The 26,433-nt window shown below is 43.4% G+C and overlaps 1 protein-coding gene across 1 annotated transcript in view; it reads left to right on the forward strand.

The window, feature by feature from the left end:
* Nucleotides 1-18,921, forward strand: part of LOC120031499 (semaphorin-6D-like) — a 45,364-nt gene extending 26,443 nt beyond the window's left edge. The window contains exons 17-18 of the mRNA XM_038977280.1: nt 2,937-3,101; nt 15,145-18,921. Coding sequence (XP_038833208.1) covers nt 2,937-3,101; nt 15,145-16,511 — 1,532 coding nt within the window. The 3' untranslated portion in view covers nt 16,512-18,921. The remainder of the gene's footprint in view (nt 1-2,936; nt 3,102-15,144) is intronic.
* The last annotated feature ends 7,512 nt before the right edge of the window (nt 18,922-26,433 follow it).

The raw sequence follows: 26,433 nt of genomic DNA on the forward strand, positions 1-26,433 counted from the left end.
ACTTTGGGGTCCTTAAGTCATTTTGCCACAACTTTGGAAGTATGCTTGGGGTCAATGTCCATCTGGAAGACCCATTTGCGACCAAGCTTTAACTTCCTGACTGATGTCTTGAGATGTTGCTTCAATATATTCACATCATTTTCCTACCTCATGATGCCATCTATTTTGTGAAGTGCACCAGTCCCTCCTGCAGCAAAGCACCCCCACAACATGATGCTGTCACCCCCGTGCTTCACGGTTGGGATGAGGTTCTTCAGCTTGCAAGCCTCCCCCTTTTCCTCCAAACATAACGATGGTCATTATGGCCAAGCAGTTCTATTGTTGTTTCATCAGACCAGAGGACATTTCTCCACAAAGTATGATCTTTGTTCCCATGTGCAGTTGCAAACCGTAGTCTTGCTTTTTTATGGCGGTTTTGGAGCAGTGGCTTCTTCCTTGCTGAGCGGCCTTTCAGGTTATGTCGATATAGGACTCATTTTACTGTGGATATAGATACTTTTGTACCAGTTTCCTCCAGCATCTTCACAAGGTTCTTTGCTGTTGTTCTGGGAATGATTTTCACTTTTCGCACAAAAGTATGTTCATCAGAACGCGTCTCCTTCCTGAGCGGTATGACGGCTGCGAGGTCCCATGGTGTTTATACTTGCGTACTATTGTTTGTACAGATGAACGTGGTACCTTCAGGCGTTTGGAAATTGCTCCCAAGGATCAACCAGATTTGTAGAGGTCAACAATTTTCTGAGGTCTTGGCTGATTTCTATAGATTTTCCCAAGATGTCAAGCAAAGAGGTACTGAGTTTGAAGGTAGGCCTTGAAATTTTCCACGCTGTTTAAAGGCACAGTCAACTTAGTGTATGTAAACTTCTGACCCACTGGAATTGTGATACTGTGAATTATAAGTGAAATAATCTGTCTGTAAACAATTGTTGGAAAAATTACTTGTCATGAACAAAGTAGATGTCCTAACTGACTTGCCAAAACTATAGTTTGATAACAAGAAATGTGTGGAGTGGTTGAAAAATGAGTTTGAATGACTCCAAACTAAGTGTATGTAAACTTCCGACTTCAACTGTATATCCCTTTGTCACCTTACAAATTATCCATGGGTACTGATGGTGGCTGCTTATCCCTAGAAGTGATAAACACAGCATTGAGACCATCTTAGTGAGAGTTGCTGGCCATTATATCTCAACAATACCATCCATCCAGTGTCCAGTCCAGCCTTTCCATCTACTTCAGAACCGATGCAATACTGTCTGCACTGCAGCTTAGCCTCAGACCTCCACATTCCCACAATGCCTTTGTTCTCCGTATCCTCTCTGCTGGAGGAAGTAGTGCCGCTCAGTGGGCAGTGGGACTAGATGAGCAACCCCACTGGCTAATTCCGCCAGGCGATTACTCCATCCATGCCTCTGTACTCTGTTTGAAGTACTTCACACACTGTCATACTTCAGACTCAGACTTGCAGAATGACAAAAACCTTTGAGTCCAAACTGAAGATCAAGGTCTCCCCACAATAGAACACCCCATAATGTTGAACAATGCCATTCTCGCTGGTGTGCATTGGTTTCTAAGTCCTCTTTCTTACTATTCCACGGAATGGAACAATCCCATCCCATAGAGAAAGCAGCGAGAGACAAACACCCAGCAGAGTGGACAATCAAACCATTCCCCATTGTATATTGTGCTTTTCTCCTTTTCCTTCTGTAAAGGAGAAAACAATGCACAGGCACACACACAATGTTGATAAATTGAAGTAATAATGCAGGCCTGGAGCTGTTGTCTGGCATGCCAAGGCTGAACTCCCCGGTGTGCCGTTTTAATTTGCCTGGCGCAGATGGTGCTCTGACAGGGCACCTTATTCAGAGTGAAAACTATCAACTGGCATCGAGAGCGGGCCTTTCGCTTTCAATCTGGGCTGGCACCCTCCAGTATGCTAACATTATGGCCGGCTTATTAGCGAAACGTCCACGTCTATAGCGGCGTGCTGCACACAAGGCCTCACGGACATCCACTGTCAGAGAATTAGGAAGACACTCATGATGGGTGTTGTGACGATGACAGTGCTTTCTTCTGCCAGGTCTCTCACAGTACAGACCCGTATTTGATCCACAGACTCAGACACCACATAACCCCACAGTACCAGTATAGATCCTAATTGGATATGTTGCCATTGTCACATTTTCCGTAAACATTGTCACATTTTCCATAGACCATTCCATATGTAGGTTAGACGGTAACTACCTGTAAAACAGTTTAGTGAAGCAGAGAACCGAAAGTGGCTGTAAATCATTACCTACCATTACCTCAGCTACTGGTATCTATTTCAACTAATCTGTCAACTACTTAGTAAAGAAAATCGGCCGTGAAAGGTAACTGTATATCAAAGTTTGTATGTGCTGGAAGAGTCATTCATGCACCAGCAGTGCCAGGTGCAAGAGATTCCTCACTGGTTCAGTAACAAAGGTAGCAGGTTTGGAAATCTTAAGGCCGGCACTGCAGCCAAATCATGACCATATTGCCCCTGAGTGTTTTTCTCCAATGACTCGTAATTGCTGCAATGCCTAAATGTTTTATCTATTAAGGGCATTAAACAGTGGGGGAAAACGTTGGTTCTAAACCACTGAATGTTGCACCTATGGAGGAGTGCTTTACGTGTAATGTATAGGCTACCTACTTTATTTATTGCAGTCATGGATTCAGTTGAATTCTCTTCAAAGCACTCTTTATGTTAATGTCCTCATTGTCATCATCAGCTTAACAGTAATTATGACAGTAATCTTTTTTTCATGCTGGATTTATGTTTTTTTTCTCCAAGGCACTAAGAATCCTTCCCTTGTCATAAAACAACATTATATTTAGGTGTTTTTGTGTGCTGCATTTCCATTTCACTAACGGGTTACTTTGTTACCCCTCCCCCACCTGCACAACAACAGGGAAGACCACACCCACAACAACCGCCAGCACAACCAATCAGGTGGCCCCATTCCCAAAGGTGGCAGGTGACTCTGAAAGAGGTACAGGTCCAGATGGCGGTCCTCCAGTCTCAGTTGGGGACCAGGGGTCACCTGACTCGGAACCAATCAGTGTGGAGATGGAGGGTAAGGGGGTGGGGTGTCTGTGTCTGCTGAACTTCGACCTGCACTGGATTGCATTGATGGGCCCTGAAGCTTCACTGCACACTACTAACCAGGCTGAGCACTAACACTCTAATCTCTGTGTGTAGGACACTGAACATTTAACATATATCCACTCACTTAATGAAGCAACCATGAGTTAGAGAGGCTTAATCACTTAAATAGATACTGCATTTGCTCCAATTAACCCTTCAATTAACTCTTCAAATCAATCTCCAAACAGAATGACTCCTGCTTGTCTCCTCATCTCTTAATTTGTCCGTATACTAGGGTAGCTTACTCTCCGCTCTCCAGCGGGACACACTTTAACAATCACACACGACCAAGCACGTCTTCTCTTCTCACGCTGTCTAGAGCGCTGCTTCCTAAATGTCATTCCCAGATTACTCCCAATAGGAAACCAACCGGAGCTCCTAATATTCAGCAGGATGGGAAGGCTGTTCGTTGATGCTATTTCTTTTAGCCCAGGCTCTCCTTGCTGCGCTCCTCTGGCGCCTTGTCAGGAGTCCATAAATCCTTGCTAGTGATGGGTTCCATTCAGGCCGACAGAGTCTCCGGCTGTAATGATGAGCTACCCAGGCTCAAATGAGAAAAGCCTGTAACAAATAAATAACCAGCAGCCGGTGCGCGGACAAGGGGAAACCGTAATAGAAACTTGGGCAACGCAATCTATTTCAGCATGGGCTAGTGTCGCCTGGCTGCCGGTTCAATCAAAAGCACGGGGAACCCGACTGATAAGGCGAGAGAGGAACCTTTCTGGAAGTAACAGCGTGGCAGTTCCAGGAAGGCCTCTCTCTCTGATGCACCCACACACTGTACTAGCTATTGGTTTCGGTTAAGGAACATCGTGGAAACTTCAGATGAGATGCAGTATACTGTAGGTAGAATAGGGGTCAAGAAACTCTGGTCCTGGAGGGCAGCCGTGGGTGCAGGCTTTTGTTCTAGCTCAGGACCAATACAACTCATAATGTACTTCTGTAAACTGAGGTTAATTTGAGAAGAGCCTAGATAGTGCTGATGTAAGTTTAAGGCTGGCCTTGAGGCAGGTTTGAAACATCTTTGGCACAATAAGCAAACTATTTACCGCAAGCTACAGTAATAGCAATTCTGAAGCCCTCTAGAATTGCATCCCAACAGCTTTTGTTTTTATTTTATGTAAGGCCTACACAGACGCAAATACAAGGTGACATGATTCATCCAGCTACGGATAGAAGCAATGTATTATATAAAGACTATGACTGACCAAAATACAAGTACAAGCACCCCTTGTGAGACCTCGCTGTTATGAACATTTCCAGCAATCATTTAGCTGCGGTTCGGCCCTATGTTTACCTCAAGGGAGAACGCCTACCTCCCTATAGTGTCAGAATGCTTCAACCTACGCGTTTGCAAAAGCACGATATTTAGACCCAGCTTTTAGACCTCACTGTTTGTTTTCCCAGTGTTATTTCCTGCTTAGCTTATTTTAAACAGACCTCCTGGGTCGTCTCCATATTCAAATGAACCTGTGTGGGTACGGCGGGAAAAAAACTTGCTAGCAGCTAATTTAGCCGACAAGTTCAGGGAGACAACTCGATAATAGAGGCAAACAGGCAGGGCTCTGAAACTCATTAAAGCACTAGGAGAAGAGCAGAGAATGAACTCAGGCTGAACTTCTCTTTGCTGCTGAAAAGGGGTTGGTGTCCTGGAGAGACGGTGCCAGTTCCTTACTCTTGTTTATATCTCAGTGGCTCGAGGAATATAGACACCAGATTACATCACTTCCCGTCTAGCCATCAATACAACTCAACTCTCATGTCACCTCTCTTCTTGATAACGACATCATCAGTCATGCTATGTCGCTAAATTCATTTTAAGTTGTGCATTAGAAACTCAAAAAATGTGGATAATTTAGGCATATCAACAATCCAATGCAGCATCCTCCTCAAGCTGGTTGTGTAAATTAAGCTATTCATCATAACCAGGAAAATGTTGCCCACCTCACTAAAATGCCTCAATCACAGCTGTTACAGCCAATTTGGTATCACTACTTAGTCATGTGGTAATGACACTAAATAAAGGTCACTTTAACTAGATCACAGTTTCCTTTAATTCTTCTGCCCGAATTACTCGCTCTTCATGACAGCTATGATTAACATCAGGTTTTACTATGAAAACACACACTGTAGGGCTCTGTACTGTACACCTCCCCACGGGTCATATACAGTACATGCACAATACTACATCTTTCCATACGCAGCAATATGAACACCTCAAAACATGCACTCTACTGAAGTTGTTCACAACATGTTCTTGCCTGTTTGTCAACATTAGGGACTGGTTTCCCGTTCACAGATGAACCCTAGTCCTGGACAAAAAAAAGCTGATGGTGATTCTCCATTGAGATTCTCCGTTCTCCAATCCAGCACTAGGCTTAATCTGTGTCTGGGAAACGTCCTATATGTTTACTGTCACCCTCGAGTTCAGAATATTTAGTGTCACCATTACATTTTTATTATCATGTTAACACCATGGAGACCAGAGTGTTAGTCAACATCAGTGTTGAGTGTCCCAGTGACGTTTGGGCCCACAGTGTACAGATCCACACACGCAGTTGTCCTGACTACCCCCAACCCCTTACCCCTTTCTGTCTCCTCGACCCCTGACCCCTGGGGAATAGTTGTCTATTAACCTGCCTGTTTTTCGGTTGGACTGACTAACCCTTATCTGCCTCCTTTGTTGAATCCTCCTCTCCTTCTCTTCCCCTTTCCCCTGTGACCTCTCTACCCAGTTTCAAAGCCTATGACTGAAACTGTGCTTTGTGTGTTTTTGTTGCCTACAAGCAGTTGTTTCTCTGTGGCTTTAGGCGTGCTTTCAGGCCACTGTTTGGTAAAGCTATGGTTCTTCCAGCGCAGCTTTTCTATCCAGACAGTTAATATGTTTGTGTAGGGATTGGCTCTGGAATACAGTAGCTTTTCCAGGTGCTGAATGGTGAATGCCCTCATTATTCTCTCTATTTTATTCCTGATGCAACTGCATGTAAAATGTCCGACTGCATGTAGTGCCATGCTTGATTTGATGGTGGATGATGAGGCTATCAGACACTACTTGAACTATGTCTGTTCCAAAGCTGTTTGAATATAGAAAATGTGTCTTTGAACTGTATTATCGCTCATGTTTTGACAGATAATATCTTGGTTTTCAAAGTCAGCGTTGAGTGATGTACTGTACTGAGATATTATGGCAAATTGGTCTCTACTTGCCAGGTTCTAAGGGATTGTATGTTATTTGTAACGAGGAATACTTGGAGAAAATCGGATCTCTGAAATTAAAATGGATGGCCTTCCCTTCAGTAAAATATATTTTATCTGACCCTCCATGAACGTTTGAAAAAATAAACTCCCTAATACCCAAAATAATAATTAAAATATAAAGTGGATAGCAAAAAACATGCCTACCGTTTATCCTCACTCCTAGGACAGACGAGAGCTTTTTTGTAAGAATTACAATGCAAAGTAGCCAGAAGGTTGTGGATTCTCAAACCACCACGGACAAGAGGGGTGAAAAGATATCCATCTATTCACTTAGTCTACGAATAAAATGCCTTTTATAAATGCATTTCTATGCAATTCTACGTCATTTCTATGAAAATGACTGGAGACAAGCAGAATCTTTTTAATACCACAACAGAGCATGACAACGAATGAGCGCATGCTGCAGCACCGAAGCCATTTAGATTTAAATTGTGGCTATTGTTAAAAAAGAGGATAGTCGGCTTACCGAGTTGAGCAGAGGTCTAAGGCGGATTTGGAGGATGCATGGCTCTAGAGTCTAGAGCTTCACCTCTTCCGAGTAAGTAGGGGAGTTGCAGTGATGGGACAAGACTGTAACTACAAATTGGATATCACGAAATTGGGGAGGAACAAGGGGTAAAAGTACCACAAAAAAAAGAGGATAGTCTAAGTTTGGAACAGTGCTAGAGTGATCAACTGTTAAAATGTATCGCAAGAGAATCAGTTACAACTGAAGTATCTGATCATCAATGAATAAGAGAAAAAGCCATTCATTGTTTAACACCGCAGCCACATAACAGGTAGGCATATATGAACAGTCTTTATGGGAAACTATCATTTCCTAATTTATTATATTTTATTCCATGATATTGTTGTTACACTAAACCCTCCCCCTGACTGAAATTGAAAAAGCTTGACCCTCCCCCATTTTCCTCCAGGTAACTATTGTGTACATTTCAATCTCTCCATTAGCGCCTTTTACATTTTTTGACTAGTATTCAACACAAGTCTCCTCAGTGAAACCTCTTGATGCTCTACATGCATCAGCACACTTCTAATAAAATGCCATGTTCATTAGCACTATTTTTCAATTGGACTGAACCAATTACATTACAGCGTATCATATTACCTTGTGTGTGCATAAATCAAGCTGCGTCCAATTGGTTGGGCACTGATGTGTAATATTATGCATATTCTTAATAATGAGAGTACATGGTTGAATTCATTCACATGAACACCCAGACCCCCTTTTGCACACGCTCACACACCACACACACAAACACAGAGCGTTAACTGTGTTCATCATTACCCGAGCTATTTGAACTGTCAAAGTACTCCGAATTTTAGTTAGCAGACTCCTGTTCGTGTCTAATTTTGAAAACACTCACAGTGCTTGTAGTATATCAGCCGATGATTTGTTGTTGTGTTTTCCACGGCAGAAAATACATCTCTGGCAATAGTTGGGGGTAGTAGTTGCCTGCGAAGCCTGGGGCCATTTTGACTCATTGCAGCACTATGGAATGAAGTACCCTTTAATGGAACTATTACATTCTCCCCTCAGCTGTAGAGAAACAGAAACTAATTAGGCTATTTTGGAACGTCTTTACTTGACGCAGATATAGAACTCAGGAGTCGTTTCCAGTGCCTAGCTACAGTGCCTAGCTACAGGGCCTAGCTACAGGGCCTAGCTACAGTGCCTAGCTACAGGGCCTAGCTACAGGGCCTAGCTACAGTGCCTAGCTACAGTGCCTAGCTACAGTACCTTCAGAAGGTATTCACACCCCTTTTTCACCATTTTGTTGTGTTACAGCCTGAATTTTCAAATTGATTAAATTTAGATTTTTGGTCACTGGCCTACACACAATACCCCATAATGTCAAAGTGGAATTATGTTTTTCGAAATGTTTACAAATTCATAAAAAATTTAAAGCTTTTAATCTTTAAGGACTGGGAAGTTTTTCAAGATAAAAATGAAAAAGAATGGAGCTAAGCAAGGCACAATCCTAGAGGAAAACCTGGTTCAGTCTGCTTTCCACCAGACACTGGGAGATTAATTAACCTTTCAGCAGGACAATAACCTAAAACACAAGGCCAAATCTACACCTGGAGTTGCTTACCAAGAAGACCGTAAATGTTCCTGAGTGGCCACATTACTGTTTTGACTTAAATCTACTTGAAAATCTATGGCAAGACCTGAAAGTTCTTGAAGAGCTTGAAGAATTCTTAAAAAAATTATGGGCAAATGTTGCACAATCCAGGTGTGGAAAGCTCTTAGAGACTTACCCAGAAAGACTCACAGCTGTAATCGCTGCCAAAGGTGTTTCTACAAAGTATTGACAGGGATGTGAATACTTAATTAAATTAGATATTTCTGTTTTGAATTTTCAATACATTTTGCACATTTCTAAAAACATGTTTCCATTTTGTCATTATTGGGTATTGTGTGTAGATGGATAAGAAAAATAATACATTTGATACATTTTGAATTCAGGCTATAACACAACCAAATGTGGAATAAGAACAGGGGTATCAATACTTTCTGAAAGCACTGTAAGTGTGATCTTCCCATCTTGAGCAGTGTATTGACACAATGGAAAAGTTATCTTTAAAGGGATAGTTCACTTTGAAAACAACATTTGCGTACTGTACTTTGTAATTGCCCCAAAGTCGAGCCGTGTCTATATTCCAACATTCCACACCATAGTTAGGTATCAGCAATCAGGATTACCAAAAGCACCGTAGTATCCCAGCTCAATAATCGGTTGATGTCCAGTTTATCCTAAATTCCTGATTCTCAAGACCATCCATTTGGCCATCAACACTGCAGATGCCTAGCTGATTCTATGGTGCACATGCAGTAGAATAAAGCACAGCTTGACGCTGATACACTTCTAAGGTATGTAGAGTAGTAGTTCAGTTGGGCATTTTATGGAGATAAATGAATCTGTATGATTTATATAACTATCGGTTTTAAGCATCTCAGAGAAGGGTTAGATGTGAGTAAAAGGTGAAAACCCCTGCTTGCGTTGTTTGCGTTTCACTTTTTTTGTTTGTTTTGGAGCTATTTTATCACCTGCCGAAATAGCACTTCACACTCCAGAATCGCTCCTCGCACAACCCATCCCCAATTAGTGAAACGCAGAACAGACTCCAGGTTGCGTATCGCTTTAGCTCAGTTACATAATGCACAGCGTTGTCTATTTTTACCATTATGGTAAAGAGCGTCAAGCGGGGTCCTTCTACGTACCAAAACACAGCTGCTTCTGAGAGCGATGCTTCAAAACCCACCAGGCTGACAATCTGTCACTCACTTTGACACATCTCTCTCTCTCCATCATCATCTCCCAGCCTCCCCCTTACAATCTGCTCCCTGCACATTCTTTCTCACACCCTATTTCTGTCACTTTTTGTCCCCAGCTTTCTGCCACATTCTATTTCATTTTATTTTCTCTAGTTCTCTTGCTCGCTCTCTCTCTCTTTTCCGTTGCCTGGCAGTTTCTTACTGAAGTTATATTTTCTCTCCCTACTGTATCTCTCTCTCTCTTTGTCGCTCTCTTCCTCTCGAGCATGAACACTTCCAGCTGTCCCCCCTCTTTCTCCCTTTCTGTCACCATTTCTCCCCTCCTTCCCTCCTGTCAAATCTCAACCATATGTGTGTTTACCTTTTTAGAAGACTTGAGAGTTCTTAATGTGTGTGTGTTCCTGTTCGTCACGCATTACATGTATTGTAGGCCTCTGTTTAGCAGAGACCATGCTGAACCCACACTTTGGCTAAAGATATAGTGTGACAATTGAGAAAAACAAACATGGAAAAACACTGTTAATAACATTATATAAACCATTGAGAGGAGGTTATTGTTGCTTTGAGTAGCTTCAATTATCCTGCGGCACCACATATCTTTATATAACACACCTATATTTCACTAACATTTTTAATGCAACTCTACCACTACACAGGTGCAGACAACTCCAGTTAATTGTCACATGTTACATTAAAGTAGCGCTCTCAAACCTTTTTGTTTCACCTCTTTATCAGAGGTGTCATACGATATTGGATCATAAAATGATTAATTTGACCCTTTTTAAAGGTATTTTCTTTCAACACTGTACTGAGGCAATGCTTTATCATCAACTGGCAGTATACTGTTTGCCTGCATGCTATGCCTCCTGTGCGCCATCTAGCAGCACACCAGTCCCCCCATGCCATGATTCAGTGGGTATTAATTTCACTGTGACCATGCCACCATATGTCACGCATACGGCCCGATTGAGTCATCCACTCCAGCCCCAAACGTGTTGTGACAGGTTGTGCGTGGGGTTGGAGATCTGTGTATCCCCACTGTGTCGCTTGACTCATAGCTCCTCGGCCATGTGGAACCCTTCAATAGTCATAGGGTCCTGGTCAGGGGTCGCAAGAGTGACTGGACTGGGAGCTGGGAGCCACAGGGAGGCTGGGGGAAGCCACACAGAGACATGGGCATCCTGGCCTGTATTATTCATAAAACCCCCATGCTGCCACACTGCCTCGGCTCACTCCAACACACTGGCCTAGGACAGATAGGATAAACGAAGCATCGCCATGCCAACGCCATAGAAATACAATGGATATAGCACTTGAATGGATAGAACTCGCGATTTCAAAGCATCACATCAAACTTACTCTGTGAATTTAACATTATCGCCAGGAGAATGTGATAGTACAGTATATTGCATCTCTCTATAGGGGAATGGCACTGATGTAGAGCAAATGGCCAAATTGATAGTGATGGAGAGCTTTGCAGTGCTCTAAAAGCCTTTACTTCCTGATAGCGCTGGGAGAGCGACAGGGAGCAGACACTTTTCCTGTAACTTTGTGACCTACATATAACTTTCCATCAACACCAGGCAAAGAGAAGACTCGTGTCGGCAGCTCCTTCAAGACCAAAGAACGAAGCCCTGTTTGATGCTAATTCTGCCCCATCTTCTCTCTGTTTGTATTAAGAGACTGTCGAAGAAAAACGGTAATGGTGACAAGTACCCTTTAGAGTTACTAGCAAAGTGCCAGGAGCTTCAAGGCTGATGCCTGTGCTCCTCTATTGACACATTGAGATTTTCCCTGTTGTGCTTTTGTTACTTGTATAGATAGATTCATGATGAGTTTGTGCTTGAAGCTGCAGTGGAGCTTTGCTACTCATTTTTTCAGCCTACAGTGTGTGTGTGCACTGCATACCTGTTCTCCACATTCAGAATATACCTGAGGACATACTGTGTGTGCACTGCATACCTGTTCTCCACATTCAGAATATACCTGAGGACATACTGTGTGTGCACTGAATACCTGTTCTCCACATTCAGAATATACCTGAGGACATACTGTGTGTGCACTGCATACCTGTTCTCCACATTCAGAATATACCTGAGGACATACTGTGTGTGCACTGCATACCTGTTCTCCACATTCAGAATATACCTGAGGACATACTGTGTGTGCACTGCATACCTGTTCTCCACATTCAGAATATACCTGAGGACATACTGTGTGTGCACTGCATACCTGTTCTCCACATTCAGAATATACCTGAGGACATACTGTGTGTGCACTGCATACCTGTTCTCCACATTCAGAATATACCTGAGGACATACTGTGTGTGCACTGCATACCTGTTCTCCACATTCAGAATATACCTGAGGACATACTGTGTGTGCACTGCATACCTGTTCTCCACATTCAGAATATACCTGAGGACATACTGTGTGTGCACTGCATACCTGTTCTCCACATTCAGAATATACCTGAGGACATACTGTGTGTGCACTGCATACCTGTTCTCCACATTCAGAATATACCTGAGGACATACTGTGTGTGCACTGCATACCTGTTCTCCACATTCAGAATATACCTGAGGACATACTGTGTGTGCACTGCATACCTGTTCTCCACATTCAGAATATACCTGAGGACATACTGTGTGTGCACTGCATACCTGTTCTCCACATTCAGAATATACCTGAGGACATACTGTGTGCGCACTGCATACCTGTTCTCCACATTCAGAATATACCTGAGGATATACTGTGTGCGCACTGCATACCTGTTCTCCACATTCAGAATATACCTGAGGACATACTGTGTGCGCACTGCATACCTGTTCTCCACATTCAGAATATACCTGAGGACATACTGTGTGCGCACTGCATACCTGTTCTCCACATTCAGAATATACCTGAGGACATACTGTGTGTGCACTGCATACCTGTTCTCCACATTCAGAATATACCTGAGGACATACTGTGTGTGCACTGAATACCTGTTCTCCACATTCAGAATATACCTGAGGACATACTGTGTGTGCACTGCATACCTGTTCTCCACATTCAGAATATACCTGAGGACATACTGTGTGTGCACTGCATACCTGTTCTCCACATTCAGAATATACCTGAGGACATACTGTGTGTGCACTGAATACCTGTTCTCCACATTCAGAATATACCTGAGGACATACTGTGTGTGCACTGCATACCTGTTCTCCACATTCAGAATATACCTGAGGACATACTGTGTGTGCACTGCATACCTGTTCTCCACATTCAGAATATACCTGAGGACATACTGTGTGTGCACTGAATACCTGTTCTCCACATTCAGAATATACCTGAGGACATACTGTGTGTGCACTGCATACCTGTTCTCCACATTCAGAATATACCTGAGGACATACTGTGTGTGCACTGAATACCTGTTCTCCACATTCAGAATATACCTGAGGACATACTGTGTGTGCACTGCATACCTGTTCTCCACATTCAGAATATACCTGAGGACATACTGTGTGTGCACTGCATACCTGTTCTCCACATTCAGAATATACCTGAGGACATACTGTGTGTGCACTGCATACCTGTTCTCCACATTCAGAATATACCTGAGGACATACTGTGTGTGCACTGCATACCTGTTCTCCACATTCAGAATATACCTGAGGACATACTGTGTGTGCACTGAATACCTGTTCTCCACATTCAGAATATACCTGAGGACATACTGTGTGTGCACTGCATACCTGTTCTCCACATTCAGAATATACCTGAGGACATACTGTGTGTGCACTGCATACCTGTTCTCCACATTCAGAATATACCTGAGGACATACTGTGTGTGCACTGCATACCTGTTCTCCACATTCAGAATATACCTGAGGACATACTGTGTGTGCACTGCATACCTGTTCTCCACATTCAGAATATACCTGAGGACATACTGTGTGTGCACTGCATACCTGTTCTCCACATTCAGAATATACCTGAGGACATACTGTGTGCGCACTGAATACCTGTTCTCCACATATATACCTAATGATACACACACACACTTGACCTAAGAGCATTTACATTTTTTTTTATCCAAGGTCATTCTGTGCTGTGTTCTGCATGTACTGTAGATTCATGTGAGTTATTATTCACATCTCCCTTTCCCTTATAGATTAATGAATATCTTTCAAATGGTATTGGTATGCTGCCTGCATTTACCCTCACAGACTCCAGTTTTCGGCCCAACAATGTTTTTCTTATTCAGACAGAATAATGTATTGGCAACCTATTTGAACAAAACCCATTTAAAGAAATTATGAAGTGTAAGACATTGCTGTCATTGTAATTGTTGTACGAGATGTTTGATTCCGCTAAAAGCCTAATTGTAAATTCCCTCAGTGAAATTCCCTTCTAATCAAGTGCCCTCACTCTGTTAAAGCTGAAGCATGTGGCAGCTCTTTGTAATTTCATCGAAAGAGAGAAACCCTCGACAAGTCTCTCTTAGGCCCAATCATTTACACCCCCCACCCCCACCCCCACCCTCCTCCTCATCTTCAACATCCCATCACCACAGTTACGTCTAAAGCTGGCACTATCATTGCCCATTACTGCCTAACCTGAGCTCTCATTACGGGATGAAATTAGCCTATTTGGGACACCTGCATTTCTCCTCCCAGTGCGGGCCAATTCCCCTCCCCAGACTTAGCATTTTCACAGAGACTATCATTAAGGTTGGAGAAGGGCCTGACACCACAGATGGCAGCAGCCTTTGTAAATGAGCTCTGATTGCGAGAGAGGTGGCTAGTATCACTCCTCCTGTTGAATCTCAGATGCCATTAGGCAAATATAGTGGCAGGGTCACACCATCCAAGGGCGTTTTCATAGTGTTGAGATAACTTTGAGATGTTCAGGTGCTTAGTTGCGGCAGTTCAGATGTTTTCCCAAACAACCATTTGAATCAGTCAGACTCTCGTTCATTTAAAGAGTGATGTATTCTATGAGCTAGTTAGTCGAGTTGGTTATTTTTGGCAAGTTCATTGCAGGTGCACTCACCCTGATCCATGCATTTGAAAGCACAGCCAGTGTGAATGACATCAGACTCCTGCCAGTGCACCCATCAATATATAAAGCCCAAACTCATTTTGGAGTTGATTTCTCACTGACTGGGGAGCTCTTGCCCTCTGCCACTCTTTGCAGTTGGAGACGAAAGATGAGGTCTTGGCAAGAAAGAGTTTATTGATTCATTAACAGAGAAGGAGGAAAGCCAAGGGGCTAGTTCCAACACCTCTGCAATGCTGCTTCCCACGTAGTAGAGCTTCTGTAAACACAACCGGTATTTTCCAGCTGCTGCCTGCTTGACCTCATAGAAATTATAGTCTCTTCTAGGTCTCTGGTTTCATTACACTAAAGACCATTTTGTTCTCACTCTCTTTTTCTGTGAAGGTGTCCGACGGCCTCCCGAGATGGAGAAGACCAACCACAGTGTCCACTACACCCTGCTGATTGCCTGTGTGCTGGTGGCCTTTGTCCTTGGAGCCTTCCTCTCAGGCTTTCTGGTCTCCTGCTACTGCAACCACACCGGCAACAAGACTAAGAGGCTGGCCAAGGACCCGGAGGCCCCGATCCCTCACGCCCTGTCCCTTCGCAGCCTGGCCAAGCTCAATGGCCTGCTGGACAGCCAGAACAAGGAGGATAAGATGGAGGTGTCCTCGCCCAAGCTCTACAACTCCTTCTTCCAGAACGGGAAGGAGCATCATCAAGGAGCACCCAGACGGACCGGTGGTCACCACCCAGGGATGACCATGGGAGATCTGGTCCACCCCCATCACCTACACCACTCTTCGGAGCTCTCTGGTCTGCCCACCCCAGATTCCACCCCTGAACTGCCTATCAAGAACATGAAGGCTTTCAAGAACCAGTGGGAGAAGAACCAGAACTGCAACAATGCCAAGGAGCCCAAGTCCCACAACATGGGACAAGGCTCCAGGTCCAGCTCAGGCCAGCTCCACCAGCAGATCTACCCCTACTCTCACAGCTTCTCCAATGGGCAAGCTCTGGCCAATGGGCATGCCTTAGTTGGTGGACCCCAGCACCTAGAGGAACGCAAGATCCACAATACCGAGCGCATGTTGGTCCAGCAGCCTTACCCCTGCTACCCGCAGAAGGTGATGGAGGTCACATCGCTGGACGAGCTGCTCAAACACATCCACGAGGCCAACTCCAGCAAAAACACCCAGGTCATGACTTCATCCGGCCTGTCAGCCAGCGGCGGGTGCCATGGGGGTCAACTAGCTTTTGCCAACCGCGTCCAGCCGCACATCCCAGAGACCGAGTCGGCGCCTTACTACAGCTCGTCCACCCTGCCCCGAGACAGCCTGACCCGCCGCATGGACGTACCTCCGGACATGCCCCCTCACCACCAGTCCACCCTGGAGCGGAGGCACTCTTCACAGAGACACTCGCTGATTACCGCTGCCACTAAGATTGCCAACGGAGGGGGTGGTGGAGGGATGGTCCACCGACAGCAAAGCTTCAGCCAGCGTAACGGCCACCAGCACCAACCGCCCCCTATGCTGGCTCGAATGAACTCCACCGGCAGCGCCTGCGAGATCCACTACCCGCTCATCCCCAACGGGTACCTGACGCGCCAGCAGAGCTACAATGGAGAGCAACAGGAGGATACCGGAGGATACCTCCACCGGGGGGCCATAGTCCGCCGGACCACCTCCCTCAAACCCGACGTCCCTCCCAAACCCCTCTTCATCCCCGCCTCCTCTCCCGTCAACCAACAGGGAAACTTCAACTACTGAGGAGGAAGAGGAGAGGAGAACAGGACAAGAGTGACTGTGCCTCGTCCTCTCCTGTCAATGGGTGAAAAGTGGAAGACCTTTATGAGAAGACGTGCCCTGGATTTTGTGGCAGCCATTCTCGCTGTCGACAAACCTCAAACAAACTTCTTATTTCCCCCTTTTTGTCCAATGAATATCTTTGTACCATATTGGTATTGCTCAGCTACTTGCTTATAGAAGGTGAGGGACTGGGGTTGGTGAAACGCGACCCTCTTATATTATGCTGCCAATGTCCTCAGTGTGGATTTACCATGCAACTTAGTTATGGAAGGGTTTGCCATCAAACATCGGACAGCTTAAGATTGAATCTAGAGCTTCTTGCGATGCCTATGAAACTTGCTTTTGCTTACCTTTTTCTTATGTAGTGTTGACAAAAAGTCCTGATCCCCCTAACGTGTTTCTATATATGCATGTGTGTGTATATATATGTGTGTTTATATCTACACCGTATATGTATACATATACATATGCAGTATATGTATCCCGTGAAACAACATCAACAAAACTCCTTTAAAGGTAGCTCTGTCTTTTTGCCTTACTTTGAAACTGATCCCATTATGTTGAAATACATTACTGGTTGGTGTTTGGCATCTCAAATAGAAGTTCTCGAAATGAGGCAAGGCCCCTTCTGCCCCTGTTTCAGCATGGTTAGTATGTGGACTAGGGGAATAAGTAATCCTTTACCATATTAACAAGTTCATGGGGAATGTACTACTCACATTCAAAAAAAGAGCCAAGATGGTGGATACTGACAAGCAAAGGAAACTACTCAAAGCAACTATGCTAGGCGTTTCTCTTTTTTGGAAAATGGAGACCCTACTATCCTGCCAAGTCCTGAGAAACAGATGAAAGGCATTAATACAGCTGGTCTATGAAGTAGGGTCTACTACAATTCCTAAAGAATGTTTTTATCACATTGGTGCTTAGTTGATCCTCATGAATTCTAATATAATTATCATGTATCACACCCAAAGAGGACCAGACACTCAACCCCCAAAGAATCAGAATCAAGATCAGACCATCCGCCCCCAAAAAACACTCAACATGGTACAGACAGCAATTATTATAATTATTAACTTTGGCTATTGGTTGTAAATAAAGGAATAATACTAGCCAAATGTTAATTGTATGTGTAAATGTGTGCCTTATTTAATTATAGTATGTGGTATGGGGTAGGGGTAAATGCAAGGCGCCAAGATGCTATATAATAGGTGTTAGATTTTTTTGTTATGGTCGTCGGAATGTGTCATATCTATTGTAGATTTGTATTTCTAACTAGGGTTTTTGATATCCCTGAACTGTGAGCCTGCCAACACTGGCATAGCGACTACCACAGCTTGAGGCTGCATCTTTTTTGTTTGCCTCCTTTTCATGTGTTTTCACTGGGTTGGCTTTTTCCCTGATTGCTAACTTTACCTTTTGATTGTTTGTAGCATAGCAGGCTACTCAATAGATTAAAAGGGGGGACATCAGTCCCTCAGATGTTAAGATTATTCAGGCTCTCTGATACTCCCTACATATCACTTGATCTCAACCTCAACACCACAGGTAGCGAAAAAGATCAGAAGGTTGGGATTTAGTGTTTTCTTGTCTGATCAGAAGATGTTATAATTGTTTTAGGTAGAAATTGAATGGGCTCCCTGATCCGATAAGCATAGACCGGAAGGGATCGGAAGCGTCTGCCGGGTGTTGTCCTCAGGGAGAGAGAGGGAAAGCAGTCAGATCGGCCTCAGAAATACCACTCCCTCTGGAACTCTCTGCTGTTGCACTTTCTGGGCTACTTCATGGGTTGCTGGATTCATGGTCAATTATTTGAGAGAGAAAAAAACACTATTACTGTATCTGAAAATAGTATTTATGCCCTAGATTCCTGAAGCTGGTCTGACACCAAGTTTACCATTTGCACTTGAATTCACCTTGGGACTGACCGATAGATACATGAGCCTGAACTACAACATTAGTTATAGATGGCTACATTCTTGCGTTTTAGGCAAACTAGTTGTTTGGATGCAACACACGCATAAGTAGAATCCTCACAGATCATATGGATCCCTCCCATTACACATGAAACCAGTATTTTATTTTGAATGTGACCATATCTCGTAACAGGAAAAGGGCAGCTACAGTACTTATTGGTGAGTGAAGTGAAGTTTATTTGAGTTTGCATTGAGATTGTATGGGAAAGGGAATGGTCTATTTGACTTTTAATAGCTATCAGTATTGCACAGAGTGTAAATACCTTCTCTTGGGGGGGGGGACTCTCGTTGATTCAGAATGTTTTCATTCTCTTGGCAGAAGCTCTTGGGCTTTTATGAATTTGGTCTCACAGAATACCATTGTATGTCTCTTATAATAGAAATAAATGAAAATACATTGCAAGTGTGTCACTGACTGTGATGTGTGTCATGTTATTCTCACATAGAAGTTACCTGTGTTTTATTACAAAAGTATTTAACAACTTTATAAACCATTGTCAAGAGTAGGGTTGAATAGTGGGAACAGGGTTACTGAGACTTCCCGCCCAAACCCACTCCCTTTTCCCCGGGATAAATCACTGCGAAAAACCCATAAATTGTAATAAATTATTTCTATCAACAGCAGAACATGAAATTGAACTGTTAAATTATATCTGGCTAAATCTGGCTTCTCACCGGCCTTCTCTCTGCTATCTGCATGATCAATCATCAACGCTCAGGGTTGGGACAGAGCGCATCTCAGTAGGCTATGAAGCGCAGTCCAATGCATGATCTTATCATGATAACTTATTTTTGACAGATAGGTCTACATTAGCTGCAGCATAACCTTTGCCACAGTAGGATCATATAAGGACTGAATGGACGTCTAATTTACACATCTCCATCTTTCGGGGTTCACTTTACTTTTTAATTGTAACAATATTTATATTTTTATTCGCAGCTGCAGAGTCTTTTAACAGCCTATCACTCGAATATAATTGCTTTAAATCAGTGGATACTTGAGCATTCAGTGTTTCCCCCTCTGAATCAATTTCATTCAAATTGCATCCCAAATAGATCATCCTATTCAAGATTTATATATACTGAACAAAAATATAAACGCAACATGCAACAATTTCAAAGGTTTTTATGAGTTACAGTTCATATAATTAAATCAGTCTATTGAAATAAATGAATTACGCCCTAATCTATGGATTTCACATGACTGGGAATTACAGATATGCATCTGTTGGTCAAAGATACCATAAAAACAAAAGTATGGGCGTGGATAAAAAAATCTCGTTCATATAGTGTTGATTGGGCTGTTGAATGTGGCCGGTGGAATGTTGTCCCACTCCTCTTCAATGGCTGGGTGTTGCTGGATATTGGCTGGAACTGGAACATGCTGCCATACACGTCGATCCAGAGCATCCCAAACATGCTCAATGTGTGACATGTCTGGTGAGTATGCAGGCCATGGAAGAACTGGGACATTTTCAGCTTCCAGGAATTGTGTACAGATCCTTGAGACATGGGGCTGTGCATTATCATGCTGAAACATGAGGTGATTGCGGCGGATGAATGGCACGAAAATGGGCCTCCGGATCTCGTCACGGTATCTCTGCATTCAAAATGCCATTGATAAAATGCAAATGTTTTTGTTGTCCGTAGCTTATGCCTGCCCATACAATAACCCCACCGCCACCATGGGGCACTCTGTTCACGACGTTGACATCAGCAAACCCCTCAGCAACACGACGCCTGGTTGTGATGCTGGTTGGACATACTGACAAATTCTCTAAAACAACGTTGGAGGTGGCTTATGGTAGAGAAATTAACATTAAATTATCTGGCAACCACTCTGGTGGACATTCCTGACAGTCAGCATGCCATTTGCACGCTCCCTCAACTTAAGGCATCTGTGGCATTGTGTTGAGTGACAAAACTGCACATTTTAGAGTGGCCTTTTATTGTCCCCATCACAGGGTGCGCCTGTGTAATGATCATGTTGTTTAATCAGCTTCTTGTTATGCCATACCTGTCAGTTGGATGGATTGTCTTGGCAAAGAAGAAATGCTCACTAACAAGGATGTAAACAAATTTGTGCACAACATTTTACAGAAAAAAGCTTTTTGTGTTTATGGAACATTTCGGGGATCTTTCATTTCAGCTCATGAAACGTGGGACCAACACTTTTTACATGTTGCATTTATATTTTTGTTCAGTGTATATTCTATACAGTGCCTTCAGAAAGTATTCAGACCCCTTCCCTTTTTCCAGATTTTGTTACGTTACAACCTTATCTTAAAATGGATTTAAAAATGATAATAATCCTCAGCAATCTACAAACAATACCCCATAATGACAAAGCAAAAATGGGTCTTTAGAAAAAACAGAAATACCTTATTTACATAAGTATTCAGACCCTTTGCTATGAGACTTGAAATTGAGCTCAGGTGAATCCTGGTTCCATTGATCCTCTTTGAGATGTTTCTACAACTTGATTGCAGTCCACCTGTGGTAAATTAAATTGATTGGACATGATTTGGAAAGGCACACACCTGTTTATAGCAGAGCAAAAACCAAGCCATGAGGTCGAAGGAATTGTCCGTAGAGCTCCGAGAGAGGATTGTGTCTAGATGTAACAGTATAGCTTCCGTCCCTCTCCTCGCCCCAACCTGGGCTCGAAACAGGGACCCTCTGCACACTTCAACCACAGTCACTCACAAAGCATCGTTACCCATCGCGCCACAAAAGCCGCGGCCCTTGCAGAGCAAGGGGAACAACTACTTCTAGGTCTCAGAGCGAGTGACGTCACATATTGAAACACTATTAGCGCACCACCGCTCACTAGCTAGCCATTTCACATCAGCCACATAGGCACAGATCTGGGGAAGGGTACCGAAGAATTTATGCAGCATCGAAGGTCCCCAAAAACACAGTGGCCTCCATCATTCTTAAATGGATGAAGTTTGGAACCACCAAGACTCTTCCTGGAGCTAGCTGCCCAGCCAAACTGAGCAATCGGGGGAGAAGGGCCTTGGTCAGGGAGGTGACTAAGAACCCGATGGTCACACAGACAGAGCTCTAGAGTTCCTCTGTGGAGATGGGATAACCTTCCAGAAGGACAACCATCTCTGCAGCCCTCCTCCAATCAGGCCTTTATGGTAGAGTAACCAGACGGAAGACGTTCCTCAGTAAAAGGAACATGACAGGCCAGTTGGAGTTTGCCAAAAGCCACCTAAAGGACTCTCGGACCATGAGAAACAAGATTCTCTGGTCTAATGAAACCATGATTGAACTATTTAGCCTGAATGCCAAGCGTCATGTGTGGAGGAAACCTGGCACCAACCCTACGGTGAAGCATGGTGGTGGCAGCATCATGCTGTGGGGATGTTTTTCAGCGGCAGGGAATGGGAGACTTTTCAAGATTGAGGCAAAGATGAACAGAGCAAAGTACAGAGAGATCCTTGATGAAAACCTGCTCCAGAGCGCTCAGAACCTCAGACTGAGGGCGAAGGTTCACCTTCCGACAAGACAACGACCCTAAGCACACAGCCTAGACAACGCAGGAGTAGCTTCTGGAAAAGTCTCTGAATGGCCTTGATCCACACTTAAACAAAGTAGCCTACTGGAGCTTGTTTCAGACAGAATAGCTACATCTATGGGCTTTTATGTTTTCTGTCGTGCGTAATGTGAGGTAACCTATATATTTTATTTTACCTTTATATAAGCAGGGAGTCACCATAGGTTATGTATTGGATGACTGTACAATCATTTGGGCTTCATTGGGCTTGGGCTCATAAAATGTATTTAATGTAGAGCTCATAAAATGTCCGTAGTCTATGGCTCATCAGGCAGCATCCGGCTTGAATTTTCATCCCGATCAAAGCTCGAATCAAATCCAGACATACAGTATTTGTAGGCTTTAGAATGACACTTCCGGTTTTGGCGGGAAACACTGGGTTACCCAGGAGAAAGATGATTTATTTTTGGGATAGAGCATTTGTAAAATACCGGGGAAATATTCAATCCTAGTCAAGGGGACTGTTTACATGTGTTGATGTGACCTGGGATTGGCTGTAAACCTTCTCCATGTTGTTGATGTGGTCCAATAATGCTGTGCTGAAAATGCTTGACTTTGGCTCCACCTGACAGGCCTGTATTGATTAGCGTACACAATTATCCTCGGTGCTTGTTGGGTAATCATGACTGCAGTAAGCATGGGTGTAGTGGTGGGAGTGAGGAGAGTGTACAGAGTCAAAAGGCCCCACTCACACAGAGGTGAGGCGTTTATTTATTTAATAGGAGTCTACTGCTGTGGTCAAATAAGTAGACGTCCCTTGAAATAACTTATGATGGCTTATCAGAGAGACATCACTTAAACCACTTTGCACCTTAATGAAAGAGCTGTCCTTTTAAATGCCCTTGAACAAGGCAGTTAACCCACTGTTCCTAGGCCGTCATTGTAAATAAGAATTTGTTCTTAACTGACTTGCCTAGTTAAATAAAGGTAAAAAAAAAAAAAAAAAATGTATGAACCTTATTTTGGTGCTTTTAACTGCAAATATTTTACTTTGGGAAACTAAAGAGTATATTCAATTGCTTGTATTCAGTTTATTACGCAGAAAGCTGGTTTATCTGACACAAATCAAGCCTACACCTGTGTGACTTGAATCCATATGGGAAGACTGTTTTTTTTCTGTGTCTCGTCTTTGAATTGAGGTGTATGAGAAAGCCCTCTGACCTCAAATAAAGGAATTTCACCCCTGGAAGTTCATGTGAAACAAATTCGATCAGAACACCACCTACACTTTTTCCTCCTGATGAGAAAAATCAAACGCCCTGAAATAAGTCACTGTCTGGCAAATTCCAGGACTAGATTGGTCCTTCAACTTTCTACATCGAAGAAAAACTAATAGAATACCGATGTAAGAAAACACCACGTATGATTGACAGAAAAATACATTTTCCAATTACCTTGCATGGTCCCACACCTCCCTTAATCCGCCTGACTGTTGACTTCACAAACCATGTATTTTTCTCCTTCTAAATAGGTTTATATGCTGTCAGCTATTCCATCGTGACCTACCTGCACCCCCCAACCCATTCCACTCCCCCCATCCCCCTCCCCTAACAAATATAGCTCAAGTGGAATCATGGAATCGCCTTAATATTACTTCCTATTCCCGACGTGTCCACCCTGGCGACAGCAAACTGACAGCTGGCATCAGAATTCATTACATATCTCCCAACGGAACGTCTGAAAGGCTGGGCAGACGCAGTCACCATTTCTTACCAGCGAGACCTGTCAGTGGAATAATCACTGTCACTGAAAAGTTGACAGGGTTTTGCCGGCAAAAAAAGACGATGCTGAGAACATTGATCCAGGTTTCAGGACACGTGTAATGCTGCTTGTCCCGTCCTTGTATTCATACTTTTCCCTCCATCAACCTTTCTTGTGTTTTTCTGTTCATATAGTCCCATTCATCACTGTCACTGGCCTTAAACAAAGAAGGTGGCCTCACTGCACCTGGCTGTCACTATACAGACCACAGCATTGCTGTTTGACAATCCAGACAACAAATATGACCACAGAATAAAGAAATACAGTGGAGTCTTTTCCCACTGCGAACATTTGATTGAGTTCTCAACTAATTTGAATCCAGGCTTTACAATATTAACACACTTTATTTGATTGCACATTATTTGGTGAATGATAAATACTGTAAAATCTCTAACCTCAAAGTTCCTCATTTTCTTTTCACAGTCAGCGCATGTGTGCTTCAACTAAGAGATGTAGGAACGCCAGCCTTCTGAGGGCAAATTCAACCCTGTGCTTTTTCTAGAGAGTAGAATACAAGGACTCCATTTATGAATGCCCCCAAGACTCGATGGAAACGATCTGAGGAAGCTCCTCATTAAACTGGATATTAATTTGCGCTTGTTTTATTCTACACCACCAAGGCTTTCATCTCATTTGGCGACAGAAACATTTTGCTGAAGTTGACAGTAAAGAAGTTTTCACTTAAAAGTCAGTGGCATACTATCTTCTGTCAGTATGTATCACAAGGGGATGAGGAAACCAAGGTTAGGTTTTTTCAAGTCAGCTTTGAATTAACTTTGGTATGCTTTGAAGGGCATTAGTACACATCTGATCAGATAAGGGGGTTATTGAAATGACTAATTTGGTCCAGTACCCTATGATGCTTGTTCTTGGATGCAAAATGTTCCTTACAGACTCGCTTAGTGTATTTTAGTCAAGATAGCTTAAAATCATAATTAATAATGTTCCTCTTTGATAAGAATACTATTTATTATTTGTTTGAGAAGAAGAGGGACACATCCTCAAATATCTTGTTTTGGTCTTGTACTTGAGTATGTGCAATAGATCCTCTCAGAATGGTTTCCTTCTGAAAAATGAAAACATTTATTGACCAGATCATTGCTAAGCTCTGTAGAAGCTATACTCAGTGAAATAAAAACGGATGCCAGAACGATGGAAGCGCTTACAGACGTATAAGCCAAAAACTCTCTATCCACAAGACTAGTGTCCATAACGCAGACTCCTCACTATTTCTGCAGTATTTGTTTTTACAGTAGGCTCAGTTTGGCCTCGCTCCCAGAGAGGAGTTGGGAAGGACTAGTTGGCCACAAACCACAGTGCATTTGGAGCCTTTTAAATGGCCCATAAACACTGGTGGAGAAACACAAGGTTTCACCAGCACACAGAGACAAGCAGCCTCTAGTCTCTTTCCTACTAGGGTGAAAACCATTTCATTTTCCTGAAAATTGCAGTATGAAAAATATGACATGTCTCTCATGCTCTCCTTCTTCCTTTATTGCCTTTTCATGAAAGACCCTTTCATGCTGAAAAGAATGTGGGGGAATTTGCTGTAATAGTATTTCATCTACACCACATAGATACTATAGGATCCATTCTTTGTTCAAAATTCATTATCACCAACACAAACGTGTCGTGCGAGGGTGATTGACAGGCATACCTATTATGAATTAAGGGTGAAATCCTATCAGCTAGGCTATAGGTCTCAAAGGCTTTTTACACTAATACTAACCATATAGTGGCCTCTTATGGCCCCTGTTCAGCATCTGACTCTGGACCCATGCAGGTCTTACAGTAGCTTGCCCAACATGATCACACTGACCTTGTCCTCTCTTACCCTCTGGCCTCCTACCACTGCAAAGCAGTCAACCACGTACCATCAAGTCTCCCTCTGAAATGTATTGGTTTACCAGACAGTTTCTCTGTTTCTCTTCTGCATGTTTTGTGATTGATTGGATAATTCTCTTCAGGGCTTTCTAAATTGCTTTCCTTTTTTTCTGCCCACAAATCTGATCTCAAGGGTTATTTGAACATTTTCAACTATTGCCTAAAACAAGATCCTATTTCGTGGACCTAGAACATACAGTACATTTAAAATGGACTTGGATAAAATTAGCTTACAGGAAAGTTATTATGTTTAACTAAATTCACTGGCTTGTTCATTAATCCTTTGTGAGCTAGCCATTGAGAAAGCCACAGACTGTGTGTATTTTGTTCAGTGGGGAATGTGAAGCATATGCCCATATCCACAGTGCTACACTCTCTGTTCCAGCTATGTGGCCTTTACACTGTGGGGTGAGGAGGCTTGTCGCGCTGGGCTCAGCCACAATAAGGGCTTAGGTCAGTAGAGAGCTATGCTGTATGGTTGGCACGCCTGGTACGTCCGGCACCCGTGGACCGTAGCACACCCCCAGTTGGCAGAGGGCGGTGCGGAAGGATGCCAGTTCAATCCGGCCCGTTCCGGCACAGTAGAGGTCTTGACTCAGCACTTCTGACACTTTCACCCGGAGACAAGAAGCCACCTGTGCTTGTCCGTTTCTGACGAGTCTCCTCTGCCCCTCCCCTCCTTCACCACCCACTCCTC

Source organism: Salvelinus namaycush, chromosome 37, assembly GCF_016432855.1.
Source record: "Salvelinus namaycush isolate Seneca chromosome 37, SaNama_1.0, whole genome shotgun sequence".
NCBI classification, from domain to species: domain Eukaryota; kingdom Metazoa; phylum Chordata; class Actinopteri; order Salmoniformes; family Salmonidae; genus Salvelinus; species Salvelinus namaycush.